Genomic DNA, 23,680 nt, shown 5'->3' on the forward strand with positions numbered 1-23,680 from the left:
ACAATGAAAGACAATCAGGAGATAAATGTGCCAGAGTCTTCTTCTCATTGCAGTCAGTGCATGAGGAAACATATGATGAAAAGGTAAAGTAGGACAGAGTGATGCTGGGATTTACCCCCACTGATTACATTTAGATAGTAACTTGCCACGATGGCCGAAAGATGTGATGGGCCTCTAAGGACAGAAAACATGATCCCTTAATTAAATTTTAATGTAATAATTTATTTTTTTGTCAGTGAAAAAAGTTTCAAGTTCTCTTTATCACACCCATCCACCCTGAGTTTTTCCTGATTTCAGCAGCAGAGTCAGATAAGAAGCATCAGTTCGAGAGAACTTCACTGCACTAGTGACTCAATTTCACTCGGCACTGAAGGGCAACAGGGTCAGACATGCAACTAATGAACTCTGGTCATTGGCTGTAGGGACTCAGTTTTTATCATTAGAGCTAGCTCAGCAGGGCTAACCATTTGCGGAGCAGGAGCAGCACTATCAGCTGCAGCCTGAGCATCTGCCTCTCTTTGTGGACCGTGGCTCATACAAATCCGCTTCGACTTTGACATGTTATTAAATGTGAAGTAATCCATAACGTCCTCTACGCATATATGCTAGGGCGGTGTTGGGCTGTCCAAAATGTGGGTGCCAAGCCTGATAGCTGACTGCTGTGGAGCTGGTCTCCTGGCAAGGAGAGGAGAATTAAACTTATCTCAACTCTCTCTGTTGTTGTTCCACCCTTCACTGATGTCCACACAGGTCAGTGGGTGAGATAAATAAACTAAGGCTTTACAGATAATAGTCGCAAGTTGTGTTGATGCTGAAAAAATCAACAAAAAACAACATTTTCTGATGCATGGAAACAAGTGTACAAATCAACAAGATGATTCTTAATTTAGTAATACTCCCCTTTCATATAAGGTATTTTATAAATGGCTGGATTAGAATTCAATATTAGCATTTTCCAAGTTGCCGTGCCGTGAAGTTGTATCATTTCAAACAAATTTCAATTAGAAAGTAACAAAATAAAATGATTGAAAGTTAAAGGACCCGAGAAGACACTTCTGATGCAATGCAGTGAAACATGGTTCCCTGCTTTGATTTGATTATTTTCAATACAACTTTGAATCTGCCAGATATTGATATTAGATTAATGTTCTTACTGATATTTTGACATCGTGCCATTTGAACTTTTTCACTGTTTAACAAAATCATCATTACTGTACGTGCATAAAATGGCTCGCTCAGTTCATCAGTGAATAATATTTTCTCCAAACTGACCTTTTTCATGGCTTTCCACATAACTAATTAACGTTACCAAGTGAGTTAGTGACATTGATTATGTAAAAGATAATTCCCAACAAGTTGTTCATTATCAGGAATTATTGAATGAGGGGGAGGCCACTTGCCTCCGCTGAGTTCATAAATGACTGATTATGGACAACTAAAAAGGTATTTTCTTGATTATACCATGGCTCTGCAAGGAAAATAATTAAAGTGATTTATGTTTTGTGTTTTGCAATCAAACTCTAAAGTTTTTCACAAGCTATAACTAGTTTTCCCTAAAAACACCCGAGGGTTTCCCAGTCTTATTACCTCAGTGAGTAGGATGAACCTTATATACATCAACAAGGGTAAATTCTTCTAAACTGCAGTTTCTTTAATGGCCTTTAGAGGCTGGCTCCAAAACAGATTAAATCCCTATAAACCCCTAGGTTAAAATGCCCAATTTACCAGTGGAAATAAACATGTTTACAGCCTGGTGCAAAAAACGGTTTTGGTTTCAATTGCTAATTTCAACACTGATGACAACTGTACCAAGGGCAAATTTTTCAGATTCACTCCTCACTTCTCCACAGCTCCACCCTCTGGCCCAAAAAAGTAAGTTATGGCACCAAAAAACAAGATTCCAAAATGCCAAACTAGAGGCTTCAAAACCTATATTCACATACCAATGGGTGATGTCATGTGGCTACGTCCATTATTTACAGTCTATGGTTTAGCTATGAGCCTGAAAGGTAACATTTTGCTTGCAAGATTCAAGTCGATTACATTGTGTATGGTTGAGAAAATATAATCTAGCAGTAATTTTAACAACTGTCAATCCAGCCATGTCATTGTCCCCAAGTCAGTATCAAGATTTCCACCAATAAAGGATCGGCCATGTTAGCTGCAGCTGGAAGTAACAAGTTGAGTGATGAATAGGAGTCATCAAAGTTGTTATTTCCAAATAGGTTAGAAAGGGGCAGAGTGTTGAATAGCACCCAGGTAACAAAAGTCACACTGCAGTTATTGCCACTTACTCACATCAGTACACTATTATGGCCCCCACTGTGTGCTATGATTGCCATCATGACAGGATTAGTGCAGAGGTCATGGTTAGGTCCTGTATTTACCAATATTGGATATTCTCTGAGATTAAAGTGGAAAATGTATGAGAAAAGAGCTCACAGCTGTACTTCCAGGAAGTAAGGTGATGTAGTATGCAGAGGGTAAGATGTTGTGAATAAATGGGTGAAACTCAGGAGACTGGGTTTCGGTCCTGTGTGAGTCATCGTTGGCTTATTTTATGAGACTGTTGACTTATTATTTTCAGTTTTTAGTCTGTGTTAAGCAGCTGAATGCACTATGTGTACATAAAGAATAGCTGAATAGACCTTTTCCTGTAAACATGATATTTAGACGTTGCTAGAATGCCCAGAGAAATATGGTTACGACGCCTGGGTGCTTCTAGTGTCTGCCTTAAAGATCCCATATTGTTAAAAGTCACATATCCAGGTCTTAATATGATATAAAGCAAGTACAGGTGCTATATAAATACTGTGAACGTATCGAAACACTCAATCCACAGAGAAATACAGACACTGTAAAAAGACACCGTTTGTTTTAACTTAAAAAAAAGTTGGTGCCGGGGCTGCTTTAAAATTTGAAGTTGTATTTGAGAAAACAAGTTTTATTATTTTGAAAATTCCTCAATTTGTCTTCTCAGATTCAGTCAACTTTAAATTTGAAAACAAATTGTTTCTTTTTACAGTGCACAGTCTGTGTTCAGAAGCTGTTGCTTTGAACGGGCCGTCAGGAGTTCCATAAATTTGTGATATCACAACTATACTTTTAAAACTTGAAACAAAGCATAAAAATTCTTATTTTTTTTTTTTTTTTTTAATGTTTTACTGTGTTTAAATGACATCAACTGACAGGAAGTAAACGGGGATCCAAGCCTTTACTAGCAACGCAATTCCAGTTAAAGGGTTTACAAAGGTTTAAAGAGCCAGCACAGCGCTGTTATAGTAATTTCGTGGCTATTATGAGAGCCCCGATGTGGAGCACACAAGGCCTTTTTTCGGGAGGTGGGCTTAAATAGAGGCGCAAAAACAGAGCATTTCAGATGGAGGGTGAATAGAGGTATATTCCGGCAAACAGTATGAGAAAAATAAAGTGTTTTTTGAACATGAAACAGCAAAGCATGAAAAAATGTTCATACAATGCAATTATTATTTTTTGTATTTATATATTTTATATATTATTTATATTTTGTGTTTTTTATTTTTATTTGATATTATTATTATTATTATAGAATACAATATGAACCTAAAAATGAGCAAAATATGGGACCTTTAAAACCTGTTGTAGTCAATTTTAGTTTTAATTGGATGTTAGCTTGTTTCAATAAAATGTAAACGTAGGCTTTGAGTGTGTTGCTGTTGCTATGGTTACTCATTTTCACATACAGGCTGATGCAGCAAGTGCATTAAGTTAGACTGCAGATAGTTTTACTGGAACTATGTAGCAGTTGGCTGCAGGGTGTCCATTAATTGCTGATAATACTAATAGTTTTCACCCACACCATGGTATAATAAATGTTGAATGAGTGGAATTCCACATTGTTATTAATTTTCACGTCTGCAGCCACATGATCAATATGTAACACAGCAGCAATACAGCAACATAACTGCCTTCAGTGTAAAACCACCCAGCAGTCCAATCAGCGGTCGGGTTTTCTGAGGATCAAAAGGAAGAACAAACTGTCATATCATTCATTTTCTTGCGTGTTATCCTGCAAAGCTGTTATTAGCTCCTCGAGCTCGCTTGATCTCGGAGCGGTGACGACTGTGATTACAGCATGCACTGCTTGGGATGAGGCCTGGGAGTAGCTTCACTGTAGTATGATTCCACAGAGGGATATTTCAATCTTAGCGAAGCACAATGTGATGCTGTCCGCCCATTGCCCCAATCAACAGGACAAATTCAGCACCAGCGTCTGAAAACATAGCCCATATTGCTGTGCCCATCCTTGAGGAATGGCTCTAGTATCAATCACATTTTCTCCATTAGTACATTAGTGTTGCTCAAGCTGCAGAAATATCAAGCAAATTGAGCTTGACGTCGCTTCCCTAGCTAAACATCACGTTCTGTGAGTGTGGAGTAGTGAAAAATGTAAATGTTTCATGTTCTTCGCCAAAGCCAATATTTCATTCTTTTTAACCTTTTGAAACATGAGCAAATTGGCTTTGATTTCTTTCAACATGTGAAGAAAGCAATGAGCTACAAAATGAAAAACATGACCAAAAACAAAGTTAAAAAGTTGGTTAAAAAAAAAAAAATTACAAGGAGCAAAAAAAAACAAGGAGCACCAAAAAGCAAAAATGACCAAAATATTAGCAAGGAATTAGTGTAAAAATATGAGCAAAATTAGCAAAAAAACAACAACAAAAAGAAAAGGAAAAGAGAAGGTAAAAAGAAACAAACCAGCAAACAAGACTTGGAAAAAATGCTTAAGATTATATTTATTCATAACATAATTTCAGCTCAAAGGCAATGAGCAAGGAAAGAAGAAATCACCCTCAAACTAGGAAGAAATTTCTAAAAAGTACAAGAAAAATTATCTGAAAATTGGAAACTAAAACACGAAAAAGGATTTGTAATTATATTTATACATGAAGTTTTTCCCTAGCTATTTTCTTTTTGTCCCTTGACATTTTTACCCAGCTTTTTAACAATAATTTTCTGAAAAATGAGTCAGAAAGCAGCACAAGAAAAGTGCTGTCACTCCAGGTTTCAAAGGGTTAATACGTATTGACACTAGTCTATAATGAAAATGGGTTGAGGTCAACAAGGCCGCATCTCTCGCTCATCACTTCACATGAATTATTCAGAGGAAGCATGAAGGACAACAGGAGGCCGCTTTTACCTTTCACAGATGATCTAGATTTGAAGTGTTGCCATGTAAATCCCCTGCAGTGGCTGGAGGAGGCAAAACATCCCAGTGCACTTGGCCTTCGCATTGTCTACATCTCTTCCTGTTCCCACTATGTGCTCCTGTTTTATCTGAGTAAAAATACAGACCTTGACACATGCAAACTTATGCAAAAACAAATACGCTATGACTCAGCGTGACATAACAGGTCAGCAGGCTCCAGCAGGGATTTTTACGATGATTTCTCCGGTCGAAGTTGAAGACGAGGTAGCTGACAAATACAGTTAGCCCCGCGCTTTCTACACCTTAGAAATAACATTTAAGCAAGCCTCCAGTTAGATTTTCTTCGTGTCGAGTGAGATTCCTCTCGCCTCACAAAAAAAGGACTATTAAGTGAGTGGTTGTTTTTGTTCTTAGAGTAATTGCTTGTGCTGTTTTTTTCTCCCCAGTGCTGTATAAGTTGTGAATTCACTTTAATGTTCAGACTATAATGATAGGAAGCCTCCAGATAGAGATTTGCAGGAAAGTAGGCCAACTCATGACTGTTTTTTTTTCTTTCACCAAATGCAAAAAAAAAAAAAAGGCATTGCATGTCATTAAGCAACTGTGCATCGTGTGAAATAGTCTGTAATGGAAGAGGGTCATTAAGCATGTGGTGGAGCAAGGGGTTGGAATAGTAAATGACCTCAAACTTAGTGCACAACTCCTGCACATTCAGTGTAGTCAGAACTGGCTATTTTTTTGCTCTTGGCTCACACTTTGAACAAAGGTTTGCATTTTTCTCATCTGAGTTTTGCTTAGGACAGGGTAAGTCCTTTTTCATTACTAAGTCATAAACTTAAAACCTGGATCGACATTTTCTCCACTAACATACTAAACTCTGAGAAAATTAGTTTGATTTCTTTCAAAAACATGGAGAGAAAAATAATGTGCAACTTGGCAAGAGATGTCCCGCAAACTGCAAAAAAAAAAAAAAAAAAGGGTAAAAGATGACAATGAAATGATCTGAATTATTTGGAGAGCCGCACAGATATAATCAAAACCTCCAGAAAACTATATTCATAAGTCTTAATTATATATTTAAGCTTACAGAAACGAGAAAAAAGTATTCTCTTTTTTTTAACTTTCTTGAGGGTTTTTGTTTTTTTTTTTTTGCTTTTACGGATAATTTTATTGTAACTTTTACAAATCTCTTCCTATTTTTCAAGCCAATTCTTGTTAAGTTGCTTGTCGCCCTCCCATATTTTTGAAAGAAATCAAGCCAAATTGCCCAGGTATTAAAAGGTTAAAATTCAAAATTTATTGGAGACATAAGTGCTGCTTTAAATCATATATATATATATATATTTACAAAGAATGACACAAAAGACTTTGTTTGTTTATTACGTAATCCACTGAGAGTTATCACCAAACTCAGTTTTTCTAAGATCTACAGGATTTTATAGTCCCATTCAGCTCATTGTCTCAGTTTAGCCTGCTCTCATTCCGAACTCATAAAATACTGCCACTTTGACTGTGCTTTTCACCTAATATTGTAACGGCCAATGGCACCTGTCACATCTGCATGAAACAGTGATAAATGGCGTCAGCTGAGAATGTGGTCTGACAGAACTGGTTGTGGCGTTATTATACTCTGGCGGACAGTTGTATGGCACATGGCCGGATGGAACTTGTTGCATCTGCATGAAATGTGGCAGGATGGCGTCAGGTTGAAATGTTGTTGATAACAACATAACATAAGGAACGCAAGGGTGCCTGTAGGGGAAGCAAGAGGGGTGATAGATGGGTCCAACAAACCCGGGACTTTCATGCAGGAGTCAGGTGTTCGCTGTGATGGTTTTTTTTTCAACCCCTTACCACCTGCCTTTTTGGCTTATTCTAACCATCCATGCCAGCATGTGCTTTTGTTTTTTCTTTTTTTGTGATCAAATTTTTATCGAGTTTTGTACAGAGTGTAAGAATTAATCATGCATCTCATCCATATGAGCTCATATGTTTTTCTTTTTTTTTTTTGGCTATTGATACTCCAGAAGGAAAGTTAGTTATGGAAAGTCTAACTCTCCCCTTCCCACCCCAGTAGATTCAGATTGACCTGTGATGTCTATGTTGTAACTGTTTTGTCTTTATTATCTATGATTTTTTTATTGCAGCATAATGTATCTAGTAAATTGAATGAACAGTTGATTATATTATTCTAGTAGGCTACCAAAAGTTTAAAATTCATTTGTAATATTGGTAATTTATATAATTTTAAAAAACCCATGTATTGTAATGTATTGTAAGATTATCAATACATTATTATCACACAAAAATACTGGACTACTATGCTGTATCGGTTATTTTCCCTTTCCCCCACTTGCCTCACCACATTTAGCAAGATGGTTAGTAACTTGCTAGCAAACATAACAGAGCATTTGGCTGCTAAAGCACCACATACTTTTCTTAGTAGTTGGCAGAAACTAAAAACAGTCCAATATAGAGTGAATGTTGGAGTGACATTGTCAAGTGGCCAAAACATTTCTCATTTTGCAAACACAAAACACTAACATTATTAAAAGACACATATGGTTCTGCACCCCAGTCGCCAAATAAAAATATGGACAGTGTACATTTCCCCAAACCACAGATATCTTATATTCCGGTCAAATTTTGCTTACTGTACCTCTGCAACTGCAGTCACTCTGCACTTTACACTTGTATATATGTATATATGTACAGTCTCTTAGTTTTAGTTTTTTAAGCGTATTCCTTTTATATTCTATTAATATTGTTTGCTCTTTATTCTCTTTGTTCTTATTGTATGACGCTGCATTTTATATGCATCAAAACAACGTCTGTAAAGTCACTAAATGGTGGCCAAGCTGCAGACCACTTTGGACAAATAAACAGCAAAAACTGTTGTTTTGACATTGGCTGCATTTCCAGACTTGATTGTGGTCGAAGTCAAACCATAATCTTTCCCTAACCATAACAGAACAGGGAGCTGGAGCATTGGAGCTGAATATTAGACCTCCTCTGAACCAATACTTTTCATTTTATACTCCCAAATAATGTTGCAGGCCACCTGCCAAGGATATGGTTGGGGATGTTTTTCCTTTTTATTTTTCAACCAATGTAACTTTGACCATTTTCAACAGCAACAATTACACCACCAACACCAATAAAACCCTTAATGAAAAGGTGTGAGCAATGCTCCTTGCTTCTTTGGGTCAATTTTGTTGTTTCAAAAGGCCAAATGTTAATACAAATAGATATTTTCAGTACAAGGATACTTTTTGAAAGTGTCAAAAACATTACAAGTAAATGCTTTCGATTTGGGTCCTTGGAAGTGAGGAAGGACAACTAGACTTTTAGACTCACCGTTTTTCATTAAAGCTCAACAATCACACCGGGAGAAAAAGTGGAGGGAGTAAGAGACAGCAATTTCTCCACTGACAGCAGACCCAATAAACCCGAACGCAGCACAGCCACAAGGGGCATGGTGGGGTGAGGTGCATGATGCTCCCATTTTCTTGTCAGAAAAGACATTGGATTTTTTTTAGGTTCATATCGCTCTCTCTCTTTCCGTACATTTAACTGCTGGATGCTGCAAGGCCAACCGATTTCATTGGGGGGTGTCCAAACTCATTCTGGAAATGTTGGTAAAGAAGTCAAAATAGAGAAGGCAAGTTCGGGGACAGTTGATGCAACGGAAAAATAAATTGCCAGACCTCATCACAAAAGGACTCCTCCATTGCAGCATGGCAGCAATGGACATCTCTACCACATTTAGCCCATGTAATAATGGATGTAATATAGAAAGCTTTTCAATATGTAGCCTAATAATGAAGTGCCATTTTGTATCCCCTAGTAATTATCTGCATTAGATAAACACCCAGAACTTAGCTGCAATCAGAAAGCTAAATAATGTAGCTTCGGTTCGAAATACAGTTTCACTACATGTTTCTTCTCTCCTACATTTTCTCCTGCCTTCTGTCGGTCTTCTGTGTATTTGTACTCAGCACTGTAAAACTTTCTCTCCTACATTATTTTCCGCCTTCTGTCAGACTAAATAAATCTAAGTATAATGCTCTGATGATGCCTGTCTTCCACTCTTCACTTTAAAGAAAAATTTGATTTCAGTGCTTTTACTTTGTGGTATTAATAGTTTAACTACCAAAAATATATTAACACATTTATACTAATATTAGTGACAGTTTTACTGCAGATAGCCCACCAACATTCCCGGTTAGAGAAGGGGTGAAAGTTAACACGAGGGGGGTTGCCTGGGTCCACAAATCACTAAATCTGCTTCTAAAAAACACATCCATCACAGCAGTTCACGCTGGGTGAAACAAACCAAAGCACATGAGGTGGGAAAGGGTGTATATTCTGATTTTTTTTTAAGTGAAAAGTTAAAAAAAAAAAGAAAGAAAGATACAAAAACATCTTGAATATACTCAAGATTATAAAGCCATGATTTGCAAGAAAAACTCACCAGGGCAAGTGCAGCACTTACTTTCAGCTTTTCAGACTAATAAATACAGAATAGAAATACACAAAATGCTTAGAAAAGTAATATTCTCACATCCATCTTCCTTTTTAAACAGAGAAATATAACTGTACACCTTTTGAATTCAACTTTCTCTCAGTCATAGAAGACTGATGAGACTTAATTGCCTCATTAACTCATCATTAAACACACTTTATTTAAACTCAACATGAATAAAATGAAACCCACCCAAACCGTCTTGGTTATTAGTGATCTAGTTAGTAAGTTCATCATTCCAACAACCACGATCTATCTCTGCCGTTGCTGGCCACCAGCTGTTTACAGTCCTGTTAATTGTCTGCTCAGCTGCCTGTTCCACCAGTAGAGACTGGAGGCTGAGCACTGGTGGTGCGCGCTGTGCACTACATGCAGTGAATTTAAAAGAAAAAGGAGCACCTGTATTTATGATTGAAAAACATACCTTCGGGATTTCTAAATACCCTGGTATACTGAAATACCGTGATAATGTCCAAGACTGGACTGTATCTCACTGACTACAAAGTATCTTGGTTACAAGGTGAAGTAATGTAATGGGTAATACCAATGTCCAGTCATGTTCAAATTTTTCCTCTCCAAGCATTCTGACAGCTCAAGTGTTTCCTCTGCTGTAGGTGATTAGAATATACTATGCTTGCTCCTCGGTGGGCTCTCTTGACATTGAAATGACTGATAACGGTTTCCTTTTCATTGCACCCTGGACCATTTACCTCTTGATTCATTTACATGCTTTCAAATAATTAAGCTTGGTTCACCTCTTAAGTATCAATATTCATGAAGGAGTGTTTGACTGACGTGAAGAACAACACTGTGGCTTGAGTTCCTGTTTTCCAGCTCCTCAGTTAGACGCCGGTGCTTTGTCAGTGTAATCCACTCTGACAGCCTGATAGTTTTCTATTTCCTGCCACCTCACCGACTCTCTGCAGAGGTGCGCTTGAGACTTGACTAAAACATTTTGTTCCGGGGCTGACGTAAATGGAGCAAAGGATGATAATTTCTTCAGAAATGTAGTAATTACTGGCAAGGAGCTGACAGGGGTCTGTATGCGACATGTTGTAGTTCAGCGATGATGTGCGACTCACTTTGCAAAGGTAGGCAGTTTTTCTCTGCTGTTCACTCTTGACTACATTCCACCCAGAGGCGATTTCAGTGCTCAGGTAATATGTTCAGCCATTTTGAACTCAAGCAGGGCAGGTGATTTGGTTCTTTTGTGATGAACACACCTTCCTGTGCTGTGCGTATTAAGCTACAGGGGCTCCATCAGATTGTTTGCAGTTGTTTGGAGGAGTTTGGGGATTTTGTGCTGACAGATAATCTTTAGCTGCGGGAATGATTCACTGTTTGATGTTGCTAAAGCTTCACTCATTTGATCCCTAAGCTTGTAACTCATTAGATAATGTGTAATGCATCTGTTCTTCATTAAGTGTGGTGTGATTTGCATTTAAATGTGGCACCCTTCCAGCTATCGAAGCTTTTGTAAACACATTGTGCTTCAGGACCTTCGGAGTGAATGCTTTTTGATGCACAACCATCAGTCTCAGAGGGGGCCTCATTAAACCTTTAAATTCTGAATCATTTTTCAGGCACCTGAAACATGCTACAATCTGGTGTTGTGAAGCGACAGTTCAGACTTTGATACCAGTGTTATTAACAATGGAGCTAATCATTGCTTAAGGATAAATATGCTCTGCTGCACTTTTTCTAAAATTGTTAAAAGTTTTAAACCAACCATGTGTGTCCCAGACCTCATTCGAGGCAACCTCACAAAACAACTATTCAGTCTGTTAGAACGCTGTCTTTTCAGCATCATCAATAAATCTCTCAGTTCTGGCTTTGTACCCACTGCTTTTAAAATGGCAGCGGGTACGCCGAAAAGGCCCAGACAAACCACACCAACATCAAAGATCTAGTGGCGACTTAAAATGGGTGTTAGTTTGTCTTACGAGATCTGTGTCTTGGCCAAAAGTTGCACATAAATGCAATGCAAAGACTATTACTGATGGCATACCAGCAGACGGCTGTAGTTTGTAGTGCCATTCAAAAAGGGAAACCAGAAGATTGTCATGCTGCTGCTTAGCCAGTTAGCACATTAACAATGAAATGTTGAAAGAACAATGCATATTTGCATATATGCAAATGCATATATTTACTGTGTGCAAGTGAACAACACAAACCACAAGGAAAGGTTTTTGCTAAAAAGCTCAATGGCTAAAGAAATACAGTCTTACCTCATATTACAAGTTTGTTTTGACCTCACTTTCTCTTGACTTGAGCTCTTTCTTTGCAGTTAGTTGAGAGGTTGTTTGCTAACCTTGTCAGTGCAGTTTTACTCTGAACCCAGACCAAAACTTATCAGAAAAGTTGTTACTAGTTAGAAGGGCTGTAAGCAGGCAAGCAGCTACCTCATCTAACAGTTTAGTGACGGAGGTGAGACTCAAATTCAGTCCAGCATTGCTGAAAGTACAGACAAAGATTAGGTCTTAAGTTAGATTTTTTGTAATGGCCGGATGTAGGTCAATGTTGGGTCTTCAGTGAGTGTCTGGTGTGTTCAATATTAAAAACCACATTTTCTGCTAGGAGACCTTGGGTCCTGGGATTCATCTGGATTTGACTTGACATGCACCACCCACCCAAACACAGTTTCAGACCAAGTACACCCCTTCATGGCAATGGCTGTCTCTGATAGAAGTGGCCCTCCATCAGGACACAAAAATGTATATTATTGCGACTGGACAGCGTATATTCTAATTCTCCTGTCAGACTGTCGGAGATTTGTTAGGTGCGCTCGGGCAGAATAAACCCCTGCTCTTGCCTGTCAAGGAGTTGATGTACAAACCTTGCTTTTTATAAATATCCCATTTAGAGAGACTGTGGTCTCATCTGTGGACGATAAACAGGGTGCAGACTTCACTCTGTATCACTGGTGATCAAGGAAGTACAGCAAGTGCTGCTGGACAGAGCAGTGAGTAACAACCACCCCACCCACATATAAGAGTACTGTCTGCAGTCGAAACACTACTCAGATCTACGGTCGAGGTACCTCTTCATTGGTGATCATTTTGGTTCCAAAGGTGCTATACCGACGGCTTTTGATTGAAACGTGCTCTTAATGACCAGAAAAGAATTGGGTGTACCTTGTATACCTGCGTATACCCTCCACCACACCACTGCTGATCGGTATATATTTGCCTAATCTTGCCTTTGCATTAGTTCTTTGAAAAGGATGACATCCCTCTTGTACAGCAATCACCCATTATGTCATTTCAGTTATACAAAACCTTCAGGCAATTGTCAAATAAAAACCTTTAGCACAAAAGAGTTTGAATGAGAGACTCTGTTTACAAGCGGCAGAGTGGCCATCAGTAGACTGCTAATAAGGGGAGGGAAGTGTTGGCCATTACAGTGATAGTGTATTAGTGTAAAGTGCATTCTAAAGTAATTTGAAGTCCTTTTTACCACTGCATATTGCCACTATCAGGAAGCACCCATAACCCAGCGCACAGCTTTCAAAGGCAAAGCTGTTTCCATGCCACATTAAGGCGTGTATTATTGCCATAAAGCAGGCACCTTTAAGCTGCAATTTCAGTTTCTTCAAATGCTCATGATTGCCAATGAAGAGCCTAAATGCACCTGTGTGTTTGCCACAGTCAGAAGCTCACAATGCAGGCTCACTGTTTTCACAAATCTATTCTAAAGAGCTCACAGAGACAAACCGCTACCAAGATGAATGTAATCCATCAATTCAAACAGCAAGTGTATTTTTAACTAACACGCCTTCATTACACCACAACATGTCAAGAGGCACTGGCTGTCCATCTGTTTTTATCCACTTATGGTCCTTTTCCTGTGGACCCACTTGTGTGTGTGAAGTGAGGGAATGTAGCTCACTTTTTTTTTTACTTGTGCATGTCTGTACGCAGTGAAGACTTTAAATTTATGCTTACAATCTCATCTATTGTCAGTACTGCAGATTGGTTAATTTTTTTAAATATATATTTTCTGAAGTTTTCTGAAAATGTATCCTAAAATATGCAAATGAGACATTTTCTCATTTGCATTTTCAGTATTTTAAAATGTGAAATATATCAGTATTATTCTGGTCTTAATAGCACTATTTGGTAATGTATACAGCACATTCAGGATATGCATCTCAGTAAGTATTTTTACTGCAGTTTGCGGTGCACGGCCTCTTGCCTGTTTATGCTATGCTCTGTGTGTTGTCATGGATGTCATTGTACACAAACCAACTAAAAGATGCATGACCAAAAGAGAAACCCACAGTTCTGGTTGAAAGGTGAAACATATGTATTATATATTATAAACGACACTTTAGGGCACATTTGGGCTTATTTATGCTCCCTTTCCAAAAATGTACAAAAATGGATATATCCATTTGATATGTTGTAAACGTTACTGCCCACATACTTACGTGCATCCTTTATATATACTGTATATAAAAATGGACAACATGACTGTTCCCCAAAGTGTAACTTATCTATCTGGATTGCCCTCTGGTGTCTGTCTGCAGTATAGGTCATGAAGCCCACCCCTCCATGTGAATAGGACATAGGCCAAACTAAAAACTCAAAGTACACACCAAATAATTTTTTCCCAAAGATGGTTTCTGCCACTGAAGGTAGCTCTCATCACTGTGTTATTTCAAGTAATCATTTTTATGATAAGCCCAGCTTTAAATTGTTATTAAATTTTACAAAAAGGGGATGATCAACAGCTGTGGCAGCTGCTAGCAGTTGGTGAGTGTTTCGGCGGAAACTCCCCCACCATAGATATTGCCAATGTGTAGGCTCACAATGACATCATCAACTCAAGATGGGATATTTTAGCTTCATTAAGGCATAGTGGTCTCTGGTCCTTTTTAATGACATAAATACAACTGGTAGGTTGTACTAGGGGATATGAATCCTTTATTAGACTATACATGGCTGCAATATGTATTTTTCATTGAAGGTGTAAAGAGGTGATTTGGAATATTGTCTTTTTTGGAAAAGGGCAAACACACTGTAATATTTTGTGCATGTAAACATAATCCTTTAGTGCCGATTCTCTGTAGAGTTTTGAAAATGAGTCTCCTGCAGTCTGCTCCATTAATGAATGATGCACCCCTGCTGAGAGAAAGGAATAGGACTGGTCTCAGTGCTCATAAAACAAAAAGTTAAAATAATTTATTGCAGTACATTTGATAATTATGTACACAAAATGCCACTGTTTGTAATGTATTTTGGAAAATAATTCTATGACCTCAGGAGAGACAAGACTGGGAAAAAAAAAACAGAGTGTGCATGTGCTAACTTTAAAGGAACTTCCAGTGTCAAAGTGCATACTGTACAGCTGATGAACGTGGGCTACGAAAGGAATTTTGTTGTTCATGTATATTCAGCAAGTGTTGCATCCAGACCACATCCTCAATGATCAAAAGCAGCTGGAAGCTCATTGCATATCTCGTGTATTCCACGTAGGCTCCATCGCCCCCTTCGCCCTCAGCTAATGAACCAAAGTATGAGAAGCGTTGGCTGGATGCCGTCTCCCTGCCCTTGTTGATGGCCAGAGTCTCCAGATACAAAGCTGGCACAGATAAATTAAGGTAAGGGTAATCCAGCATGATATAATTCACCTCCAAGGCACACAGTTCACTGAGCACAGTTGTTGGCTTAGCAAGCACTTTCCATTTAAGCGAGAGCACGTTAATGCCAATATCTATGCACGGGCATAAACGGCTTAAAAGGTCAGCGCAGCAGTGAGGACCGCGCTCAGGAGGTGTGACTGTGAGAACACTGGTCCAACTTGTAAATGCATTTGATTATTATGCCTGTCCTTTTTGTATCGATTTTCATGGGTACAGTAGTTTCACTGTTGTTTTTCTTTGGAAGCTTTTTCAATCAGCTTTTTTTATTTCTAAACTGCTGGGCAGAAAAAAATTAACCGAAGAGGTGTACTGTTTTACAGAATTACAGATGGTGCAACTAACATTTGGTGATCATAACTTACAGATCTCATTTAGCTTGCTAATAACCCAGGCTGAATCATACACAGTTATTTCAGCTTACTCCTTTTTATGAAAAGAGAGGCAGCAGGAGCGCTTCTGGTGTCCCTCAAACCACCAGTGCTTACGGAATGGAATACTTAAAAAAAAAAACGGGATGAACTTGAAAACAAAAAAAAACTGTGGTGTAAAAGATCCAGGTCCAGACACTCAGCATGATTAGAAAAGCATAAAAGGCCTTTAATTCATGGAGCTTGAAACATTAAAAATACACCAATGCATATCGGCTTTCACTTTTTTAGGTTGTGCGTGTTGGTTTATTTGTAAAAAACAATCAGGTTTTTTGTTTGTTAGTCTTGAACAACAGTTTGCACCATGTCAAGCATTTCGCCTGTGTGACCAGCTATCCACTGTATATCACGATAACAAAGTCAGCTCATATATTACATCCCTTTAAAAACTTTGATATGATGCAAATAAAATTTCGTTATATTTGTGGTTTGCAGAACATACAATGCATACAGTTGTTTTCTTGTGACTGGGCTGCTCAGTCAGATGCACCAATCTCTCATCTCTTCACCAACGATATCACCTCACGTCCAAATATGGTCTCCTCTGGCTCCAAAAAAACAACATGGCGACAGCCAAAATGCCAAACTTGCCTCAAAACAGTAGTCAAATGACCAATGGGTGACCTCACAGTGGCTACGTACACTTCTGTCATACAGTCTATACTCATGACAGACACTAATTATAGTTGTTATAATCAAAGTCTGACAAAAAGAGATTAGCCCTTTAAAACTTGGGCAAAGTGGCTTGATTTCTTTTTAAAAAATTGAAAAAAAAAACAAATGAGCAGAGGAAGAAAGAAGAAAAGACCCAAGAATTTGCAAGAAATTAAAAAAAAAAAAAACCCAACTGAAAATGACTAAAAAAAGGAAAAGTAAATTTGCTTAATAATAATTATAATTTTGAAAAATAAATTGAAATATGTAATAATGATAATTATTAATATATGTTTACAGGGCGTTTTAAATCTACAAAATTTTGCAATTTTCGGGACAATTTTGCCATGTTTCTAATTAAAAAAAAAAAGCCAAACCAGTTGGCTCAAGGTTTAAATACAAGAAAAGTGACATTGATTTAGGCTTCAAAGGGTTAACACCTTTATATGATTGGCCAGGTTTATCATATGTAATACTTTCATAAGTCTTCTGTTTTTTAATTAACCTTATTTTTACATTTGGGTTTTAAAAATATACTGATAATTAAAGTTTAAGTGTGGAACAGTGTGTTTATGTTTGCAGTGTCTACGGATGGCTTAATTAAATCTTTTCTAATAGTTTGTTTAAATTGGAAGTGATTTATCTTAGTCAGTTTTCCTTATCATTTCTTGCTCTCTTGCTAAGCAGAAGTCTCTCACTCTTGAGGGTGTGTTCAGCTGCACAGTTCAAGAATTACAGGAACATAACGATAAAATAAATAATGGAACTCCACACTGCTGAGTTAATTACAAATGTTTATTAAACTTGTTTATTGGGCACCTCATTGGGACTTATCCAATTTTAAGCCATAGGCAGCTGCCCGTGATAAGGAAGAATGCCATCCTCTATACTGCAGGAGAATGTGAAAGCTTCAGCACTGCAGCTCCGGTTCAGCACTGTTTTTATGTGTCCCCTCAAAGCTGCTGAAACTTAAACCGACACTTACAGTCGATAGAGTACAAGAGAATAGAGCAGAGGGCTCCAATCAGATGATGGATCGTTGGTAATGACTGTAATTATGACTATAATTATAATAACATTCATCATAATTAGCATCATGGATAAATAGATCGACGTAGATATTGTATGACATAAAAACATCAAATGGGTTCATTGAAATAGGTACACTGAAAAATGTATCTTGGTGTGATTAGTTGATGTACTTTTAAGTCAGTGCAGCAGTACAATGTATCACTGTAGAAAACATAAGGGCTAAAACAAAACTATTAAAACAAAAAAGGCAGTAAGTAAAGCTTGATTTGCTTTCTGTGGAGACCACATTTATAATACACTATGAAGGTATCAGCCAGGCTGATAATCTGTCAACTCCTAATTCTTACAGATTGTAAAATAATGAATTTAATAACATAATGCATTTCATTTATAGCTACTTTTAAAGCAGTCAAGGACACCTTACAATACAAAGTGAAAAAAAGCAGCAATGTATCAAAACATAACCAGGCAAATATCATAATTAGAAAAAGCAAGGTATAAAAAAATCACAGTGAAGTCATTATTAGTGCAAGTTTCTGTGTCTATCACCATTAGAGTCAAGATCAGACCAAATATGCCAGCTTAAAAAGGTGCGTGTCTGAGAGAATCAGCATGGCGTATGTCTGATGGGAGAGAGTTCCACAGATGGGGGGCAAAACAGCTTGAGGCTCTAGACCCTATGGTAGTCAGGCGGACAGATGGTGAAGAGAGTTGGACTGCAGTAGAGGATCTAAGAGTACTGGAGGGTGTGTGATATTAAGGAGTTCAGAAAAATACAAATGGGATAGATAATGAGGGACCTTAAAGGAGAGAAGCAGAACATTTGAAATCAGTGTGATATTTAACAGGATGCCAGTGAAATTGCTGAAGAACAGGAGTGATATGATAAATGGAGGAAGTTCTAGTAATGATACATGCAGCTGAATTTTGGACCAATTGAAGTTTTGAAGACGTGAGAGGAAGATCAAAGAGTCTCGAAGAATAGCAATAGGCAGTATGGGATGTCGAATTGAAAGCTTTTGATGTGCCATGGTCATGAGTTTCGGGTGGTGACCGAAAGAATGAGATATCATATACGAGCAGTGAAGTTAATTTTTTTTTTTGTGTAGGATGGCGGGGGCTCAGTCTTAGAGATGGGGTGAGGAGCTAAGACATCAGGAGTTGAGCTGCTACTGTTTTGTGTTGAAAGGGGCCAGCTGAGCTGATTCGGCCATCGGATCAGGATGCCTCCTGAGTGGCTCCCTCGCTGGAGGTGTTTTAGGCGTGTCAAACTGAAAGGAGGCCCCTCGGCAGACTCAGAACACGCTAGAGGGGCTATATACCCTTTTTGGTCTGAAAATTGCTTTGGGATCTCCCAAGAGGAGCTTGAAAGCATTGCTGGGGACAGGGACATGTGGAGTACTTTGCTCAGCCTGCAGCTGGGCAACCCAGTCCTGAAAAGCAGAGGTGGTGAAAGTGAAAGTAGGTGAAAGTATGTAGTCTGAGTAGCATTGCTGATTGTGATGAGTACCATAGAAGACAATGTACTGTCCATGATGACACCCAGACTCCTACGGCTCAGACATACTTCTCACATTGAATGTTAAGATCACATGGACAAACAGGGAGTACTGTTCATAGTACATTTCAGGGTTTGAGTCTGCCCGTCCTACAACTGTCTACCGATCTACGCCATCAGGTGGAAGTCAAACTCAGAGGACGCTTTGGGGTCTAGTCTGAATGTCTGCAGAATATCCAACTTTCAGCATCCACATGTCTAAAAAGGTCTGCGAGGGTCTGCTTTGGTTTGCATGATGTAAATAACATTATCTGCCAATGTCAACATCTGCAAATGTTCATGAGGGTCCGCAAAGACACCATGCGGATGTCCACGTGCAGAAATTTTTTTATAGCCACGTGGACTGTAGGCTGATCAAGCACATTGACTGTGCATGCTCTATTCTCTAGTCCCAAACACCAGTCCAGTCCAAACCTCATTAGTCAAGCCAGCCAAAGCTGCCAGACAGACATTTACTACAGACACAACAGCATCCTCTCAGTTTCACTTTCACCAGATGCAGGGGAAAGGTTGGTGGAGGACCTTTTTATACTATAAAAAGATACATGCTCCACTTTGTTACCTCCACCGTTCTGAAAAGTATTTCCAACCTCAACTCCTACGTTGTGAGGCAGCTGTGGCTGGCTTGACTGCAGTGGTTTGGACTAGACTGGGGTTTCAAACAAGAGATTGAAGAAAATTGCAGTTGGTTGCAGTTGGTTGATCACACAGTCAAACAGTTGCTATTCATCCGTAACATGGTCCACATCCCTGTCAGAGGAGTGCTCAGACGCCTCATTAAGGACTTCCTCTTCGCCCTCAGGCTTTATTTAGTTAAAGCAACAATCCTGTAATACTAATTCTGTCAAGTGTTAAGTCCAATCAACAGTTTAATGACTGCTTAGAGCGCAGTGAAATATTGAAGAAATGTATTGATGAGATTTGGAGCTTAGTCACACTAAACCTTAACAACCCAGTCCTGAATCAGGAATAGGAGAGTTCAGTCAAAGGAGGCCTGGAGGCAGAGATCACATCAATATCAGAGTTAGCTCTACAAAACATGGCTGACTGCGGTGTATCTGAATGAACAAATAAAGATGTTAACAGGGGTTTCAAAGTTATATATCAAAAGAACATGATGAGACTGTTTGGATAATTTATGATAAACCTTTCTGTTTAACTAGTACAGTTATGATCTGCAGCTATAGGAAATGTCATTTTCTTAATGAAAAATGCAAAATAATGTGCAAGAACACAAACTACAATGGAGGGTTGTTGTTGTTTTTATACCTTAAACACTGAACATTCTGCTGCCTTTTACATTTGCCAGAACACGATCCATTGTTTACATGACAGATGAGAGATGACAGTTGTGAGATTAGGAGAGAGGGAGATGGGTAGCCACATGAAACAAAGGACTTGGGCCGAACGCCAACTGGATTCATGGTTGGCACCTCAACTCCCAGGCCACTATTTTTTTTTTTTTTTTTTATGAAATCGCGGAATATGCAGGGCATTTTCAAAATCAGCAGCACAGTTTGGAATTAACCTTTGCTGTCCAAACATTAGATCTGCAAAGGTGAGGTGAAGTGCTTCTTTATGCTGGCAAGGAAAATTTAATAAGTGCTAAAGTTATGTATCATTTAAGGTGAAATCAAATTCATTAAACCCTTTGCATTAATTTGGTTAATTTTTCTCTCATATTTGGTTTAATTAAAACAGTAAAAGTAAGAAACTCATGTTTTTTATCCTAAAACTCAATTTATTGATTGCATCTCATCTTAAAATGGAAATATGTGCCCAGCTACTTTTTCACAGTGGTAGATTGGCTACAGTCTTAGATTAGGGTGAAGCATGAAAACATTTAAGTAATGTATTGCCTCAAATAAGGCAGAGCAGGCTTTGGGCATTTTTGATGTTCTCTGGTGTTCTCTGATGTTTTTATTTTTGTTATGTCTTCATAAAGACCTGGTCACACCCAGGCCTTTAAACAGTCAAACTGTGCAAAAACAAAATTAATGAATTCCAGGAGTCAATCAGGGAAAGGCAAAATAAAGCAGTGTGAATTTTCACCATTGACCAATAGCAAGCTGTCTTCATAGTGCTGATCTTTGAGGGGCTTGACCATGGATGTAGGCCATAGACTGTAAAAATAATAGATGTAGCTACTGTGATGTCACCCACTAGTTTGCAGACTCTCGTTTTGAAATCTTGTGTCATTACAGCTTTGGTATATTTTTACCTCACGTAAGCATAGCGGGGGTAAGTGAGAGCCTTACAAAGGAACTTACAAAGTGACTAGTAAGTCACTATGTAAGTTTTATTTATTTATTTATTTATTTGTTTATTGTATTTTTTAAATAAATATATAGATTATGTCAGGCCAGCGTCTTTGTCAGTACATGTTATGTTTGTGGCGCTTTTCTAATTTTGGTAAATAAGCACATTTGCAGGCAGCTCCAACACAGAAGGCTGGAAGCTTCCCTAAAGTACCTTAAAGGGGAGGAAAATCATCAATTATTAAGAGTATCATCACTATTATAACATCTAGTTCCAGAGCAAAGCATGAGGAGCTACCATTAGTGTTGATGGGAAGGCATTGCTGACTCTCATCTAATGTTGATGCGGAGTCTGCAGACCATGTTGTTATTGTATCTCTAACACTGTACAATGTTTTAGTGATCCTTGCCAGCACATGTGCTCCCACTTGGGATGACATATAGTTTTTCTCCAAGTTTTTTTTCTCGATTACCCAATTAAATCCAGTCCAGGAAGGGAACTGGGGAGTTGTTCTTTTGTTCATGTTAAAAAAAAGGGAGTCTTAAAACAGGGCCACATGGATAGCTGACAGTGAAAAAGAAGAGAAAATACCTTGTTTCTCTCCTTTGCTCAGACTCTCCTGGCAGCACTAAGGTGTCAGACCAGCTCCTCAGTCTGACAGTCAAGCTCTCTCTGCCTTTTCTTTGAGCTGTCAAACGGATATATTATTTGAAAGGGAAGGAAACTTGCAAATTAATAGTTTCTTATCTAACAGCGTGCAGACATTTGCATACAGCCGTCGCCATCCATTATAAGGAAATCAAATGAAATAATATGATATCAGACTTTTTATTTCAGCTGTGTTGTAAGTTCTCTATTCTTATCATGTGTGCAACATTCAGGAAGCTGTATTTGGCAATGGAAATCTAATGCCTCAGGCTCCCTCAGAATGCTCATTAAATATCTATAAAAAAAATCACCAAAGTAATAATCTAAATGTAAGACATAAAATAATGGAAGTTAAAATAAAGTCAAGTTTATTTAGTCAAAAATAACTGCTCCACAAATGAAAGTGAATGGCACAACAATAGCAAATAAATAAAAAGTAAAACATCAGTAGAAAAAAAAGGCACAAATAGAAGGCATAATGACAGCAATAAACAGCTATGGAAAAATACAATCATTATCATGTTATGTGCACAAATTTAAAACAAATGCAACTTATTAGATTTGTTTATGAATAATAAAGATTATACAATATTAAAACCACTAAGACTTACCAAAGCCAATTGAAAACTTGTGTTTTGTTAAAAAAAGGTGTCAGTGGCAGAGGAGATGCTGCCACCACAAAGGCAGTAATCATAAATGTGTGTATACAGTAATGAAAATGAATAAACTGAGTGTGAATGTTAATCCAAGTAGAAAGTAATAAAGAATGAATATGCTGCTCAGGAGGTGGAGCGGGTCCTCCACTAATCGGAAGATCGGTGGTTTGATATGTGTCTCCTCCAGGATGTTTTGAGGCGTTTACACCAGCAGGTTGTTTCGGTTCAGTTCGGTATGCATTTTTTTGCGATTCCATTGTGAAAAGTTGTGGATGGTACTTTGCACACTGGGCATCCGTCCTGCGAACCTTCAGTGTGGCACATTAGGGGCAGAGGAAATCTCTTTTCCTCCTTGGGATGGGGATGTTCTGTGTGGCCTGCATGTGAGTATTGCACACCGCTCATGGGTGTGTTCAGTTGTTTTCTCTCTGTCTGGCTCCCCTCTATCTATCCTCCTCTGGAGGAGTAGAGCACCTGAAAGCAATTAAGCATCAAGAAAGAAGATGAGGGACCTAAGGTGCCGGGAGTGGGAGAAATACACGCACGACAGCAGACAGCACAGCTTAGGGACTTTCTCATCTTTTTTTCCTCCCCAGTTGTTTTCCCCTGGCATGGGTTAGAATGTTTGGTTTTGTTAATTTAGTCTGGGCTGGAGAGCACTGTTTTTCTAGTTACCGGGTTTTTTTGATTTATTTAAGACTTGCTTTTAGGAAGATTAGAGGGATGATTTTCTTTTGAGATCTGAATAAACTTAAGCAGCATTTTCACAAACACAATTGCGAGATGACTGTGTTTCCAATGAGTGATGTTCTGTGACTTCTTCTCTCACAATAACATTCCAAGAAGCATGGCGATGGATGTTCAAACACATTAGCAGGTTTATTTCTATTGCAGCCAACGCACTAGCTGTCTTTATTTCCAATCAAAGGCCGCGTAGGCGTGATAAACGAGCGATAATAGAAAGGCGCTCCCCTTGTACGTGGGAGCAGCCACATATGAGGGATTTCTGGAAGGTGATAGTTCACAATTTCACAGAGGAATTGTGGAATCAAAACTCCTGGATGATCCGCTTAACTTTTGAAGAG

General features: G+C 38.4%; 1 protein-coding gene across 1 annotated transcript in view; it reads left to right on the forward strand.

Moving 5' to 3' along the window:
- sntg2 (syntrophin, gamma 2) overlaps positions 1-23,680 on the forward strand; it is a 116,642-nt gene that overhangs the window by 42,003 nt on the left and 50,959 nt on the right. The window contains exon 9 of the mRNA XM_088087681.1: positions 15,194-15,318. Within this exon, the coding sequence (XP_087943807.1) occupies positions 15,194-15,318 (125 nt within the window). The remainder of the gene's footprint in view (positions 1-15,193; positions 15,319-23,680) is intronic.

The sequence above is a fragment of the Plectropomus leopardus genome, chromosome 14 (genome assembly GCF_026936395.1).
Source record: "Plectropomus leopardus strain MGB_pleo_1.0 chromosome 14, ASM2693639v1, whole genome shotgun sequence".
NCBI classification, from domain to species: Eukaryota; Metazoa; Chordata; class Actinopteri; order Perciformes; family Serranidae; genus Plectropomus; species Plectropomus leopardus.